Here is a 16,830-nt window from a genome sequence, read left to right on the forward strand (position 1 = left end):
TCAGCAGCATCTCCAGGTTCCCGCATTATTCTTCCAGCTCAGAAGAAGCTGCAGAGGATCAGAGTGAATCTGGACTGGAAGAGAGGAAAATTGCTGTTCTCTGTTCCTGATACTAACGCACACATACACACCTTCACACACACTTTCACTGAGAGGATGTTTCCATTCATATACACTGATGATGAAGTGCAGATTTTACCTGTAAAGGTCTCTGTGATGAAACAGCAGCACTGATTTGTTCCGTATGAATCAGGAATCACTGATCTCAAAAGTTGAAAGAAGCCAGTGGATCAGTATAAATATGGATCTGTTTGATAAAGAGAAATGCTTTATCTCAATCTAGATAGATTTCTGATGTTAATTCTGCTTTAAATGCCATGTTCACTTTAATTTGATCAGTTTCTGGTTTATAAACTGCTTTGATGCTACAAGCTCAAATTTAAGGTCTGACAAAGTGTGTTTTTCTGCAACAGCACGTTCATGCATAATTTTAGTTGTAAAAATGTTCAGATTTGTTTATAAACATGTTTAACCTTCGTGTTCTTAGCAGAGAAGACTGCGTTTCCAATTTTAAACTGTTTAAAATAAATATGCATAAATTCAGTCTGGATCTGCGTGCTGTGTTTATGTTAAGGCAACTTCACTCAACCAAAACACAAGATGCAGAAAACACCACAGTGTGGACATTCACACACATATAAATCATAAAAAATGAAACCAACCTGCATGAATCTGTAGATCAGGCGTGTTCAGTTTGTCCATAATCTAGCAGGTTTCCTATGCAGCCCTGATTCAACACACCTGTATCAAAATTAATGTATCTAACAGCCTTTCAGGTTCTGCACAGAGACTTTAAGCTGTGTTGGAGCAGGGATACATGGAACACCTGCAGACAACAAATGGACTGAATTTATTCCCACAGAACAGATTTTAAATGATGTATACACAAAAAGGAATGGAAGCTTTATTTGTTACTTAACCCCTGAATTTCTAAGAGTTGTTTTCCCTCTGGATTTTTTTTTTTTTTTTAAATTTATTTTCTCCCCTTTCTTTTCTTTTTTGTCTTTATGCAGGTATGTACGGGTCTGTGAGTGAACAAAGTATGAAACTATTGTTGGTTTAATATGTGAGGGTAAAAGTATCCAAATGTAAAGGTGTATTTAGGGCAGCATAATTAAGAATATGTTAGTAAATATGTGGATGTGTGTATACGTATATGTATGGATGAGTGTACATGTATGGATATATGTACATGTGTGGATGAGGACATGTATACAAGAGTAAATATTGACTAAAAATATGGATTAAGTGGACACACATATCTATATCTATATACATACAAGTAAAAAGGTGTAAGAATGAATATATGAATTCTGCTTGTTTAGTTGCAGTTTCTTTCTGTTGTTCTCACCCGATTCTCACAGGTGGGAGTGGGGGAGGTTCATGGAGGGATGTAAGATGCTATTGTTTATCTGGAATCCTCACTCCATATAAAACTAAAAAAATAAGAAAAGAAAAAAAAAGGAAAGTATGAAGAACTGCAGCCTTCATAGGACCAAATAGAGTACCTCTGCTGTAGATCATTAAAAGAAAAAATATAAAGCAGAAAAGGAAACAAAGTTGAAATATAAAAAGATAAAAGAAGACAATAAAGCCTGGTTGGTATTACAGGACCAGTGAGTTAAACATAAACTCTGAAACTTTTTAACTTATTCTTAACCATTTAAGGTCCAACCCAGAAAAAAATGGCAAGAATTTGTTTTGTATATGAGGTTATTTGGCCTTTTCACTCGATGTAAAAAAAAAACAAAAACAAAAAAAACCTTTGGAAAACAGCTGAATCTTATTATAGTTTCTTTATTCAGTACTTTCCAGACTGAGTTTGCAGCCTGATCTCAGGAGCATTAAATTCTAAAGTTTGGCCAGAAGACCTCACCTGCAGCAACAAGCGGGACAGAAATCAAACAGACGATATTGATCCAAACATGTTATTTTTATTGTAAAAAATTAATCTGAATTTCCAGTTACTGAAGCAGGCACGTTCTGAACAGGGAGATTAGACCTCAGAGAACTTCCTGGAACATCCAGAGACGTCGGCAGCGCGACTTCTCGCTGCAGCTTCGGGCCGTCAGCTGATCTCCAACACCTGCTGCGGGTGTGTTGCAGCACAGACCAGTAACACTCAGCATCATACCAGTTCTCGTCTCCATGACGACCATCATGCAGAGAAATCCCCGCTAAGAAGCTAAAATCAGCTGATTGATTCGGGTGAGCATCACGCGCCTCACCTCTGTTAATCAGTCTAACAGTAGTTAATTATTCTGTTCACGATGTTCTGTTTGACCCGCAGACTGAAACAGAACCAGACGGGACCAGACGGAACCAGATGGAACCAGACAATCCAAATATCATCTTGTGGTTTTCTAGGAACCAGTTCAGTTTCAGCTCCAGAACACCACAGCTGGTGTCTGACAGTATACGTCCATCTGATGGACATACGTGTCCAGGTTTAGTGCAAACAGGGACAGACAGAAGACAAAGACATGATCTGTCATCAATTCACACATCTGCAGGTGAAGATCAGCTGAGGGACGGAGGACAGAGAGGATGGATGGAGACATGAGAGGACAGAGAGAAGGATGGAAGAGAGAGAGGATGGATGGAGACATAAGAGGACAGAGAGAAGGATGGAAGACAGAGAGGATGGATGGAGACATGAGAGGACAGATAGAAGGATGGAAGACAGAGAGGATGGATGGAGACATGAGAGGACAGAGAGAAGGATGGAAGACAGAGAGGATGGATGGAGACATGAGAGGACAGATAGAAGGACAGAAGACAGGATGGATGGAGATGTTGAGTGGACATATAGAGGGACGGAAAGAAAGACGAAGAACTCTAAAACTCTTCTCATCTGTAAGTGCTGGTCAGATGAAGACATGGAGGAGAGACGGGACAGATGGAGGACACATGGAGAACAGATGATGGAGGACAGACGAAGGACAGGTGGACTCCGTCTCAGCCCATGTATGGGTACTTCCACTCTGTGAGGGGGACGTGCGTCTGCTTGACCACCTGAGGAGACGTCCACCTCAGGACGTAATGAGGACCTCCAGGTTTGTCGTTGGTGCCTTGATGAAGAGACATCAGTCAATCAATCAAATCCTGTTCAAATCATCTGTTGATCAGATGATTATTAGTTCACATTGATCGGCGCCTCCCAGCTAACAGCTAATCAGATGAATTGATCTGGATACGCTGTAGAATCAGAGGCATTAAAACTGATCAGATCTTATTTTTACGTCTCTCTGATCATTATTGATCAGCAGCTCGTAGGGGTGTAACAACACACCGATATATTGATAATGTGGGCATTAGGTCAACAACATCAATCCAAAATCGAAACATCATTTAAAAATTGTTACAATAATCATTTATCAAATGCAATTTTATTTTGAAAATAACTGTATTTGTTATGCAATTGTCATTGTTTTTTTTATTTTTTATTACTGGTTCGTCATCATTATTAGAATAATAGTTTTCTTTATTGATTTATATAACTCAGCTCAAGAATAAAAATGTTAAATGATTATCTAGTTGCTTTTTGCGAGTCTGATATGAACAGAAACGACTAATATTATCTCATATCAATCACCGGATCCTACATCGAATCGAAATCGGATCGTAACTGAACTTCACATATCGACAAACATAAAACCTGTGATGTCCAGACCAACAGCCACACATCTAACGGCGGTAACGGCGAGCACAGACACATTTTTCAATCATTTAATTTTTTTATATTTAAACTTTGCTGAAATGCTTTAGTTCCTCTTTGTTAGCGCGCACATTGACGAGGAGCCACTGTGTTTTCATCTGTTTGTTTGTGATTTGTTTAACCTGAAGTTCCTTTTTACCGGTGCTGAAGGGAGCAGCTTAGACTCTGGGAGGCAGGAGTGTGCACAGGAGGGAAGACAGTGGACAGGAAAGGCTACAGGACCTTTTCAAGACCTCACTTTCAGAGGGAGAAATCTTTAAATGTTAAACATTAAACATTTCTTTAAATGTTGTTATATTAATTTTTTTAAACTTTTGAGAAGTTTTGGGTTTTCTTTTCTTAGCAGTTTTGTGGTGAATAATTAAACAAACTGCATCTGTTTCTTTGTCTAGTTTGTTAGTATGTTTAATGTGTTACTCCACATGTTTTCTAACTGGTCGGATCAACTAGTATTTAAGTTCCCCTTTGTTTCTTATTTGTTCGGTCAGTTGGTTTTTGTTATGTTGATTTTATCACTTAATCTGTTAGTTTAGTTATTTTAGGACTTTGATTTAGGTTTTTGCTTAGTTGACATCTTGTAAAGACCTAATTTCTCTTCTTAATACATTGTTTTGGGCAAATAAAACCATTTTCTTTTGAACACGCCTGCGTTTCTTTTCCTTTGCCAGCTTGGTCCCTCACAGAACCACTATCTATTAAATCGTTATATCATAATGTGATCAAACTATTGATTTACACCCCTACCAGCTCCTTTCTGACCACTGCTGACAGGATTTAATCATCCTCTCACCGAGCTGCGACACCGTTCTACAGGCTGATCAATATCCGTAAACCTGGATGTGCCGATCAGGTAATCAACAGACTCTGACCTGAAGCTCTGGCGCCTCCAAACGGCTGCTGAGCCACGATTGATCCGGTGGATTTATCGTTTACGTAGTAATTCCCTGCAGCGTTCCTCAGCACTCTGGCTGCCTCATCAATCACTGTCCTGAAACACAGATACAATCAGCTTTATTGATCCTGCAAACATGTGTTGAATCCATACATGTACTGGATCAATACGTGGAACCACATGTATTGATCCAGCAAACAGGAAAGCATCTAAAGTTCCACGAAGCTGCTCCTCAGTTTCCACTTATTAACGTCCAAATAGAAAATCTTGTTCTGCAGCTTGAGACTGACTGCAGCCTCCAACACCTGGAGTCCAGAACTTCGCACCTGAAACCGAAGACCTGGAAGCTTGACGGCATTACCTGTCGTGGGCGAACACGGCTCCGGTGAGTGCATACGGTGAGGTGTTGTCTATCAGGCGCAGAACCTCCGTATAATCTTTCTCAGGATAAACATAGACTGTGAGAACCGGGCCGAAGATCTCCTGCAGAGGACAGAAACACGTGTCAGTAGGAGGCGATGACGTAGTCATGTGATCACACGAGGCTGACAACAGGAAGCTGAGCTGAGGGTCTGATCGTCAGACCACCTGAACCAGACCAGAAGTCCAGATGTGCTGTGAGGAGACAGCTGGATGTTCCTGAGGGAACTGGAACATGACTGGAACATGACTGCTCCTCACCTCGTTCATGATGGGGTCCTGAGGGTCTTTGGTCTCAACAATGGTCGGCTCCACAAAGTAACCCTTCTGGTCGTTGCAGTGTCCGCCTGCGATGATGCTCAGGTTGGCAGAGGACTTGGCGTGGTCCAACCACCTTTTTATACGAGCAAAAGACTGCAAGAAGACACAAAGTCACCAGGAAACACTCGGAGGTCTCACACCGCTCATAAAGTCAGCGAGGAAGAAACAGACGGTACCTTATCATCGATGACGGCAGAGAAAAAGGTGCTGAAGTCCTCGACCGGCTGAGGAACAGAGAACAGCATCATCATCATCATCATCCCAGCTAATGTCTCAGACGACCTACACGACCTCTGACATCATCTCAGCTCAGAAACGATCTGAAGAAAAGCCGAGTGACCAAAACTCTGACGTCCTCCAGGAAACCGTGAAGGAGTTGTGGAGCGAGAACAGGGTCTTAAGTGTTTTAGCCTGATATAACAAAACGAATCAATAAGTACAGGTAGAAACCAAAGCTTCAGGTGCAGATGAACTCTGCCCCCCTGACCAGGCTCCATCGTGGAGTGGACACGTTTTGGACACAGTGAGGTGACGCAGAGATTCCCTCCTTTACTCACGTCTCCCACTCGGAGTTTCTTGTGGACTTCCAGCAGCTGCTGCTTGATCTGCGGCCACATGCTGTCGGGAACGTACATCCTGGAGCAGGCCGAGCACTTCTGACCGCCGTACTCAAACGCCGAGCGGATTGTCCCCATCACCACGCTCTGAACGTCCGCGGATGTGTGGACAAAGTGGAAGTTCTTCCCACCGCACTCTGACAACACACACAGTTGATGATCAGCTGCAGGAGAAGATCTGATGGACTGCTGTGGAGCGGAGTTGGAGCTCACCTCCGGCCAGTCGAGGGAAGGTCCGGTAGCGGTCCAGGTTCTGGGCCACCTGCTTCCAGAGACGCTTAAATGTCCTGCAGACAGTGAAAGCATCAGTGTGATGTCATGAACACAATCGCACGGCGTAAGAAGTGCTTACGGGACGCTGCCGGTGAAGTTGATGCCAGCCAGGTGCTCTGAAGAGGTGATGGTGTCTCCGAACACGGGACCGTCAGCCGGCAGGAACTGGATGATGTTGGGAGGCAGACCACACTCCCGCAGGATTTTGTAGACGGCATAGCTGGCTGACATGGCGGTGTCGCTGGGCTTCCACAGAACCACATTACCCTGCGAGACACGAGGACACGTAGTTCATCATCTGAAAACTGGGACACCAAACTGTTCTCGCAGGTACCAGTTCCTCCACAGGTCCAAGGTTCCAGAAGCAGCTGGAGGTTCGAGGTCTGGATGCTGATCCGTTCTGAGATGGGTCTCGAACAGACAGGAAGCCGGATCATTTACTGTTTACTGATGACGTCATCCTGTGAGCCGATTCTGATCCTGAATCTGAACCCAGTCGGGATCCCTAAACGTTATACCAGAATACTAAACCTGATTCTGAATCTTTAAACCCAAGTCCTGATCCTGCGCCCAGAATACTAGCCCTAAACCAAGAATTCTGATCTTGAACCTGATTTTGAACCTTAAATCCTAAACCTGAACTTAATCCTGATCAGAAATCCTGAACCTGATCCATTAACATGAACCTTGAATCCCAAACCTGGACCTGATCTTAAATAATGAACTTGATCCAGAAAACTGAACCCTGAATCCCAGGCCTGGACCTGATCCTCATCCTGACCCTTAATCCTGAATCCCAAACCTGAATCCTCAATCCTAAACCTAAACCTGAATTTTAAACCTGAATCCCTAATCCTAAACCTAAACCTGAATCCTCAATCCAAAACCTGAATTTCCAACCCTAAATTTATCCTTAATCCTAAACCTAATTCTGAATCCTAAACCGAAATCCTCTATGCCAAACCTAAAGCTGACTCCTAAACATGGACCCGATCCTAAATAATAAACTTAATCCAGAAAAATGAGCCCTGAATCCCAAGCCTGGACCTGATCCACAATCCTGACCCTTAAACCTGAATTCCAAACCTGAATTCCCAATCCTAAACCTAATTCTGAATCCTAAACCTGAATTCTCTATCCTAAACCTAAACCTGACTCCTAAACCTGGACCTGATTCTAAATAATGAACTTGACCCTGAAAACTGAACCCTAAATCTCAGGCCTGGACCTGATCCACAATCCTGACCCTTAATCCTGAATTCCAAACTTGAATCCTTAATCCTAAACCTAAACCTGAATTCTAAACCTGAATCCCCAATCTTAAACCTAAACCTCAATCCATACCCTGAATTCCCAACCCTAAACCTAATTCCTCAATCCTAAATCTAATTCTGAATCCTAAACCTGGATCCTCTTTCCTAAACCTAAATCTGAATCCTGACTTACATGAATCAACTTAGGAAAAAACTTCCGCCACCCTGATCAGAGACGTAGCCAATGCCAAAGTTTCTGTAAAAATTTCCCCAGTCTGTTTTCTTTCATTCATAACAGATTTAATAGAAGCTTCAGTGAAGACCAGAATCAAGCATCTGAAAGAGGCTGTACCAGAACCGACCCGTTCAAGGTGGTTCTGTTACACCACGCAGACACTCACCATGAGAGCAGGAGTTCCAGCCAGGTTTCCTCCGATGGCAGTGAAATTGAAGGGAGCCACAGCAGCTACGAAGCCCTGAGAGAAGAAGAAGAAGAAGGAGGAGGAGGAAACAGCTCAGGTTCATTTCGGTGTGGGAGGTTCTGTGTTCTGGGACCGTTTGGGTCACTGGAACTAGATGTGGTCGGCGGAGCAGGTGGAGTTGTTCCTACCTCCAACCCTCGGTACAACATGGTGTTGGTGCTCCCCGCCGCATCGATGGGTTGCTGCTTCTCCAGCTCGATGGCGTGTTTGGCGTTAAACCTGAAGAAGTCAATGAGCTCAGCGGCGGCGTCAATCTCTGCCTGGACCACCGTCTTTCCCTGAACGGAACCGGAATAGAGGGAATGTCGGGATTCACTTGGAGAAATAACGTAAACAGTTGGGATTCATTCTCCTCAGAACAAGCTGAACCCTTCAGGACAAGGTGGGAACCAGAACCTTCCTGGTTCTGAACCTGTTTTCATCTGATCTGATTCTGAGAAGAGGCTGCAGCTAACTTCAGGAACTTGCCTGCCCGAACATGGTCTTGGCCAGGACCTCGGCCCTCTTGGGTCCAGCGATGACATCAGCAGCCTTGAACAGGATCTGGGCCCGGTCCTGGACGGGTTTAAGGTCCCACTCTCTCCGAGCTGCAACGGACGCCTGGATGGCTTTGTTGATCAGCTCCTGGACCACAAGACAGAGGAGAGAGTGGAGGGTTCAGGAGAAATGATGCACCATCCACCACGTTGCAGCAGAACCTCAACCTGACTTTAATGTTTTCAGCGAGTCTCGCTGATTTCACTCAATCCTGAAACTTTTTCTCAGAAAACTCCCGTTAATTTCGTCCAGCATCTGAAGCGGAACCAGAATCGGTCTGGGTTTAAAGGAGCTTGAAGTAGATATTTGGTCTGTGCAGCTTCGTTGTTTTTAGACAGTTACAGCAATGAGGACAGACGAGCGAGATGACTTAACAGAAGGATCAAAAGTACACCAGCACAAAAACACAAACCGCCACACTGCTTCTGTTCAACATTCAATTACGCATCCAGCACAAGTTGTTAATCACTCCAACAGGTTAACTATTAGTTAACACTTAACCAGGTAAAGATGGGTTCCATGTCAACATAAATTGGTCCAGTTTATCCTGTTGAGAGTGTCTCTCTCTTATAGTTGTGCCATTGTTGATGTCCATTCATCATGGGGAGGGGGATGCTTTTTTTCCCAGTGTCTTAACAAAATCCATTTGGCTGTTGTATGAGCCAATATAATCCATCTTTACTGAAAACATGGAAAGTCACTGTCCTGAAGCTCCACGGTGGATCCCAAGATAAACCTCAAACATTCATCACATATAACCTGATGAATGATATTCCAGCAGTCCTGAAGTGCTGGACGTGACCATAGTATATGCAGTATGGAGGCTCCACATCTCCAGCAAGAGTTTACTGGTATTAAGCTCCATTCATGGAGTTGTTCTGGTGTCCGCTGCCATCTATGTATTACATTTAATTAAATAAACCTGATGCTCATTTCTTTATATACATTGCATTAATGTTTTCCTCAGACATGATTCCCAATCCTCCCAAACCACTAGTGTTATGAGAAATTCCCCGACCTGAGTCTGCGCAGCTTTATTCCTCAACACAATCTGAACCCTCTAATAAAAGCTTGTCATTTCTCCTGAACACTCTGCTGAATCACCAGCACGCCCGAGCGCTACCGCCTGAATTATCGACGATATCTCAAGAACCATAGTAAAATTTTGATTAACAGCCGCTGAGCAAAACCACTTTGACAGAGTAAAACGAAGAGTTAAGAAGTAGCTGACAACCTGGACTCACCTTGTCAGCGTAGCAGAACTTGGCCACCTTGTGTGAGTGATTGAAGGGCTGCAGACGGGAGGAGGAGGAGAGTGAGCGAAGCAATCACAGTAAAGATTCACACATGTCACTGATCTCAGGACAGTTCCTCACAGAGAGCTGATATCTGATGTCTTTGGTCCACACGTGTTCATCTCCAACCACACATGGGATTTCCTCTGTCTTCCCCTTCAGACTGTCCAGAGCCTGTAACCATGACAACAGGGTAAAGAAGAGAGCGAGATGCTGTTGAGGTTGTGGTGTGAGGTGGTTCTGACCTTCTGCAGCTCTGCTCTCTCTGGACTCCCCTCATTGAATCCCAGGATGGGTTCGTTTTTCACCTCCACGGTGGCACACGGGAACGTTCTGAACCTGCCAACACCATATTTACTTTATTCTTGGCTTCATGCTCACATCTGATCAGGTTTCATTTGAAGCGTTTGGAGTAAAACTGGATCAAACTGGTCACGTTGAATGAATGAACGGAAGCTGCACTCAGTAACCTGGTTATTGACCTCGTAGCTGCTAATCAGTAACTGGACATGAGTTTATTCAGCTGGTGGAAACGTCCTCTGTTCCTGAGTCTGGAAAAACAAACAAGAAGTGGTCCGAGCCTCTACAACACAATCAGTTTTAATCGATTATTTTATTCCTGTTTCAGGTGAAACACGGTTTAGCTCTGTTTAACCTGTGTTTTGGACAGAACCTCTGGCTGGGTGAAGATGCGGCTCGAAGGACAGCCGGGTGAGACCTGGAGAGGACTCACCGCTGCATCTCCAACATCTTAGTCCTTCTGGAAATAAAAGTGTTGCTTCCCTCAGTCTCTGTTCAGGTTCTGATCCCTGAACTACACCCGTTTCTCCTCTTCCTCCTGTACCTGTACTCGCACCTGCAGCTGAAGACTTCCACTTAAACACCCCCACACCTGGGTTCTGTTCCACAAAACCTAGTGGGAATGTTTCACATGCGTGTTGGACCAGGTCCAGTTTGTCTGATCTAACATCAGGAACGTTCTTGTATTTTTCCTGTTATGTGTGGAGTTGTATGACCAGCAGGGGGTGCCAAGATTTTTTTGTGTGTCTAAGTGTTAAATAATTTCTCTAATCAATGTTTAATCAACATTTTAACAATCAGAAATAATTTCACACACACCAACACAGAGATCACTCTTACCAATCGCTGGTAGTCCCAGGACTCCCTAATAAAGCCATTAAAAGTATGAGTATGTCCTGCACCAGCCTCCACTCAGACAGCTAGTCTGATGGAACTTAGTAAAAACCAAACACCAAATATCTCAACCTTTCTTCCAAATGAAATGCAGACATCAAAGCGTGAATGGTTTAGATTAAAATATTTACTTCCAATGGAAATAAATGGGACATTTTTGGTCACAAAGGTCACCAGAGGGTACTACATTTAAGGTTTAGGGGTTGAACTTCAACCCCCAAATGTTGGGGTGCTATACTGGTGATTACTGGCAAGAAAGTTTCTCATGGTTAACAGTATCCATTATAATTTTAGCTGTATGTGATCCTGCAGCCCACGTATTCAAAACAGAACAGCCCTGTAGACAGGACTGCCCACAAATCTCATAAATGACGATAACGCTGCGACAAACAACCAAACAAAACTCACAGAACAGACTCTTAAAAGAATACTGGATCCATTTTAAGCCATAATAAGACTCTGTGATCAGATTCAGCTCGTCCAGCTGCATCTGTCGGAATACGGATAAGTTCATATTTTAGCTTCATCGTACGTGATAAATATGTGAATGCTGTATGGAAGCTGGAATTTAAAAGAAATAAATGACAACGTTTGTCAGAAAAATCTCCATTTTTCCCCAAATCATTCTGGTTAGTTGATTTTGTGGTTTTTTGATTTTTTTTAAAAACCAGACTGTTGTTCTGGTTTACATTTCTGAACTTTAGACTCTTCTGTGGACGATAAAAATTTTCCATATTAAAAAAAAAAAAATCGATGATTTAAACCATTTATGATGAAGAGCCATTAAAATCACAGAACGCCTGAACATCTGTTATAATAACCATTACAATCTGAGTCCCCAGTGGGGAGGATGTTCTGAACCAGTTTACAGTCTTCAAAACCAGGATCATGTTGATCTACTGGTCTCAGACTCACCCTTCACTCATTTTCCCAACGTTTCGGCTCGGAGCAGCTCAGCAGGACGTTTCCCTCGCTTGTGTATGATTAACTACAGAAATCTGAGCTTTGTGAACTGAAGGTCGCTGACAGGAGGGGGAGGAGTTCATCTGCTCCAACAGGACCAGACCTCCTGCAGGTTTGGTCCTGCTGGTCCAGCTGCAGCAGGAAAACACACATCTGCCAGCACAGAGCCCACAGAGGAACAACATAAACCTGAACGCACCAACAGTGGTAGTTCTGACTGAACCGGCTCGGTTCATCGGTTCTGATCTGAACTTACAGACACACGTTCATTTAATTCCACACTTTTCAGATCTGAGGAGACAAATCTGATCTCACAGTCAACATGTCCGATAATCTAAATGGATCCTCAATCTGTATTGATCACTGAAATGATCCATCAGCAGGGCTGGATTAAAATTGCACAGGCCCCTGGGCCCAAAGTGTTCCAGGGGCCCCCTTCCCCACCGCAACATTGTGAAAATTGTTAATGATACACTGTGAAACAACACTTCTAACATCTCTCAGCCAGTGGTACCAATAGCAATACTCTAGACACTGTGGTGTAACTATCTGGCTTTTATCTACATTTTGTTTCATGTCTGAACTGCTGGTGTTTGGCCTACGTGGGCCCCAAATGCGACCCATGTGGGCATGGCCCCAGGGCCAGTGCCCTTAATGTCAATTGGATAATCTGGCCTTGTCCATCAGGTGATCACTTAACCCATTGGTACCCAACGTCCCATGGGCAGGACATGACATAGACATGTATTTTACTCAGTTTACGTTCCAAGTACCTACAAATGTTATACATCACTGAAAACCTACGACTCATGTGATGTGAATGATGTGCATCATTCCAGGCTTCATGACTACAGATTCAGTAAACACGTATTTCTGACTAGTCGCCAATGCAATTAATTTTAGAAGCCTTATTGTTCTGCAGCAGCGGATGATACTGCAGAAAAAACGCTCCAGTTACAGCAGCACGAGCAAAAGAAGTCCAGTAAAATAGTTGGTGCACAGTAAGTCTTAACCATAAAAACCAGTTTGACACTGTTACAGCTCTTCTGGACCTGGATCCAGAGAACTAACCAAACCAAACTCCACTTAAATGTAGAAAAAAAACAGATCACTAAAACCAGGCTGATGTGTCTTATAGAACTGGTTCAACTGGGTTCTGAACTCGGACTGGTTCCGTTTCTTTACATTAGTTGTGGGGGAAATATTTTCAGGAAACTTGTCTGTCAGTGTTTTTAAGTCTCAGAAAAGTTGGGTGTCTGTGTGAAGTAAATAAAAACAGAATTAAATGATTGACAAATCTCATCACCCACATTGTATCTCCAGTTAAACACAAACATCAGATGGCTGACTGAGACATTTTACCATTTCATGGAAAATATAAACTTGAATTTGAGCTAAAACATCTGTAAAAAGTAGTTCCAGAGTGATGTTTAGCATTGTGTAGCCTCTCCTCTTCCTTTCACACCTGTCTGTAAACATCTGGAAAGTGAGGAGACCAGTTGCTGGAGTTTTAGGAGAGGAATGTATTCTGGCCTGATGCGGGATTATAGCTGATCAACAATCCTGGACCTTTAATGCTGGAGTTTTGGTTTCATGATGCTCCAGATGTTTTCTATCAGAGAGAGGTCTGGACTGCAGGCAGGCCGATTCAGCAGCTGGATTCCTGTGAAGCCATGCTGTTGTGATGGATGCAGCATGTAGTCTCTGAAATGCAGCTTTTATACCCGGTCATGTTACTGACCTGTTGCCAATTAACATTATGACTTGTCAAATTCTCCTCCAGTTGTATTTTATTTGTACCAATTACTTTTCCAGCCTTTTGTTGTCCCTGTTCCAACTTTTACAGATGTGTTGCTGCCATTTGGTTCAAAATGAACTTATATTTTCCATGAAATGGTACAATGTCTGTTTCAACACCTGATATCTTGTTTATATTCTGCTGGGAATAAAATGTGCATGTATGAGCAGAAGCGCCATATGGGGGGAAAAGTTAGGAAGATTCTGAGGGCCCCATGACTTGATAGAGGCCCAAAAAAATGTACAAACTATATAAGAAAATCATTAAACCTTCATTAAAAATAATACTTTTTTCAAAGGTTGTAATAAAATATAAGAAATATAAACTGATAAACCATTTATATTAAAATAACCTAGTTAGATGTATGCACTGTGATTTAACCCTTTATAGGGCACTCAATAAAATACCTTCAAATTAGAAATTTTAACCTAAAATTGTCCTTCTGGTCTGAACCAAGACCTCCATTCTGTTGTTACATTAACAAAAAAAAAAAGTTTCACGCTGAATACGAAAGGAAATATAGTGATCAAAAATAGTCACTTGACCCATAAAGAGTTAAACACAGCCCTAGATCTTTATTATTCCCAAAAAAAAAGCTTTTTTTTTTATTTTTATTTTTTTTATTTTTTATTTTTTAAAAATCAGCTTGAAACAATTGAGGCAAAAACAAAAATCTAAAATTTGCGATGGTGGGGTCTATGCCATTGTCTTTCATAGGGCTCAAAATTCCTGGTGGCGTCCCTGTGTATGAGATCACATTTCCATTAAAATGTTACGCTGAGCCCCAACTTTTTTGGAACTAGGTTTGTCTGTTAGAAGCTGAGTTTTAGAGCTCAGATTTAGTTGTTTTTCCAGAGCACATATCTCAACTCTGAACAACTTCAGTCTGTCGGAAAACTCATTTATAAAACAAAGCGCTGCTTCCTTTAGCTGATCTCCAGCACGATCACTGGAGGATAAGGTTTCAGGTGTGAACAGTGCAGCTGTCACGCGCACCAGATCACTCGAGTATTAGTAGTCTGGAACCTTGTCGGAGTCACGTGACCGAGGAACCCTGAGGTTGCTCTTCATCACTCCAGACTCCTCCAGGCTCTGATCAGGTGTCATTATATAACAAGCGAGGCGGTGGCCCGTGCGCACACCAATAAGAGAGCACATTTGAAGCATGAATTCATCGATCTAGTCACAATGACAGGTTATTGATCAGAGGCAGAGCCAAAGCTAAGAGGCTAAAAGGCTAACTGACAGCTCCTGGAAGTCACCGCGGGAGTCTCGTGTCTGCTCATGTGAAGTGAAGTTCGGCTCTTACCCCCTCCATGACCGGCACACCACCTCTCTAACACGGAGCATCTTCTTGCAACGAGCCGATGACACGCGCTAGAGAGAAAATGAGCGGCTAGGGCCACTAAAACAGCCGATACATGAATTAATAACCGATCGCAAGCGGGTTTACGGAGGGCTAACGGAGCAGATCAGACAGCAGGGAGACAAACCAAACCCAGCTAGCTGTGGGGGGGGGGGGGGGGGGGGGGGCAGGACGGTTCCAATCACTCTTTTAGCTCTCTAAATAACAACATTTATCAGATTTTATAAAACGGTGATGAAACTCAGCCTGGTCAGCCTGTTTCTGTATGTATACTAGTAAACAGAAGAATAACGTGGCAGTAAAAATACCTAAATGTTAATTTGATAACTTTACAGCAACCCTCTATGGAATGGAACATTCTGGAGGTGGAACTGCAGTAGACGAATCAGAGAGCAGTATGAACGGGCCAGCCAATCAGAGCTCACCGACGGAGGTCACAACGAGGCGCTTTTTATTTGACCTTCTGTCAAAAGTTTATTCTGCTTTCTGATTCTTTTTACTGGTTCATTCTGGATCAGAGCCATCAGAAACCAGACTGTCTGTCAGGCTTCAGGGTTTACAGGACAAATGTTTAGTTTTTTTTTGTTTGTTTGTTTTTTTAAATTTTGTGTAGGATGCAGCAGAAGAATATACATCATACATACATACATACATACCCCAACGATATGTCAGTCTTGGTCTAATCATTTTAATCACAGTCCTATAAAAGAAGCAGAAAAATGACAACAATAGTGCAATATCCCTAAGTAAAAACAATTGCAATAAAAGTTATAAGAAAACAAAGACCATGGTACAGCCAGGTGATGAAGCTTCATGCGTCATCCACGACATCACTCCTCTGAAACAAACCTGATGGATGTTTTAGTAGAATACTTGAATTGTTTGACAGATGCTTTGAAGACTCTGAAGCATAGTTCGTCCCCTCAGTACTGAGTGGGTTAAACTTGCCCTAGAGCTAGAGTGTGTAACATTTACTGATATCTAATCATACAAATTTGCATTGAAAACACTTTAAATTGCACAGTTGTGGATGGATGGTGGCCATCAGAAGCCAAAATTCTTCCACGCATAAGCATACTTTAATCTGTGAGTGGTTCTAGTGGCTTCAGGTGCAACTATGACTCCACCACAGGTAACTATTTCAGCATTATGAACATGTGGACTGTCTTCTTCCATGGTCTTTAAAAGGCTTCAGGTCCATTTGTGCTCAAAGTACCAAATTAGGTGTGTAACCGACGCAGAAGAAGGCCAAAACTGGCTTTCTGTCTGCATATCCGTCTTCTGTGTTGGTTACACATGTAATATGGTGCATTTTCAGATTCCCTGCAGGTCCATCACCTGATGCAGATGGCAGAACAATACCACCGGAAATTGTGCAGTGTTAAGTTGTATAGCCCACGTGCAAGCTGCAAAATGAACAAACCAGAAAGGAAGAGAAATGGGGGAGAAGATGACACAGAAATCACCAAAAATAAAGTTAAACTATTTAAAAACTTTAAATTACAGCTATCAACTGGTCTCAAAATGGATAAAGTGAACTTTGATCTCAGTACTACCCTCTGCTGTATGATCACTATGGCAACTGAAAGACGGATGGAAGCATGAGGACCGTGACATATGAAAACGTTTGAAACAAATGTC

General features: G+C 42.7%; 1 protein-coding gene across 1 annotated transcript; it reads right to left on the reverse strand.

The window, feature by feature from the left end:
• Nucleotides 1–1,978: 1,978 nt before the first annotated feature.
• Nucleotides 1,979–15,291, reverse strand: aldh4a1 (aldehyde dehydrogenase 4 family, member A1). The gene is made up of 15 exons (XM_079242462.1): nucleotides 15,133–15,291; nucleotides 10,114–10,207; nucleotides 9,950–10,042; nucleotides 9,818–9,865; nucleotides 8,505–8,660; nucleotides 8,165–8,314; nucleotides 7,956–8,030; nucleotides 6,381–6,568; nucleotides 6,242–6,315; nucleotides 5,969–6,165; nucleotides 5,588–5,635; nucleotides 5,352–5,504; nucleotides 5,032–5,153; nucleotides 4,648–4,766; nucleotides 1,979–3,131 (listed from the first exon to the last, which is right to left on the reverse strand). Exons 1-15 carry the CDS (start codon nucleotides 15,171–15,173, stop codon nucleotides 3,019–3,021), a joined length of 1,671 nt encoding a protein of 556 aa, XP_079098588.1. The 5' UTR covers nucleotides 15,174–15,291; the 3' UTR covers nucleotides 1,979–3,018.
• Nucleotides 15,292–16,830: the final 1,539 nt, after the last annotated feature.

Source organism: Telmatherina bonti (assembly GCF_933228915.1).
Source record: "Telmatherina bonti genome assembly, chromosome: 6".
NCBI classification, from domain to species: domain Eukaryota; kingdom Metazoa; phylum Chordata; class Actinopteri; order Atheriniformes; family Telmatherinidae; genus Telmatherina; species Telmatherina bonti.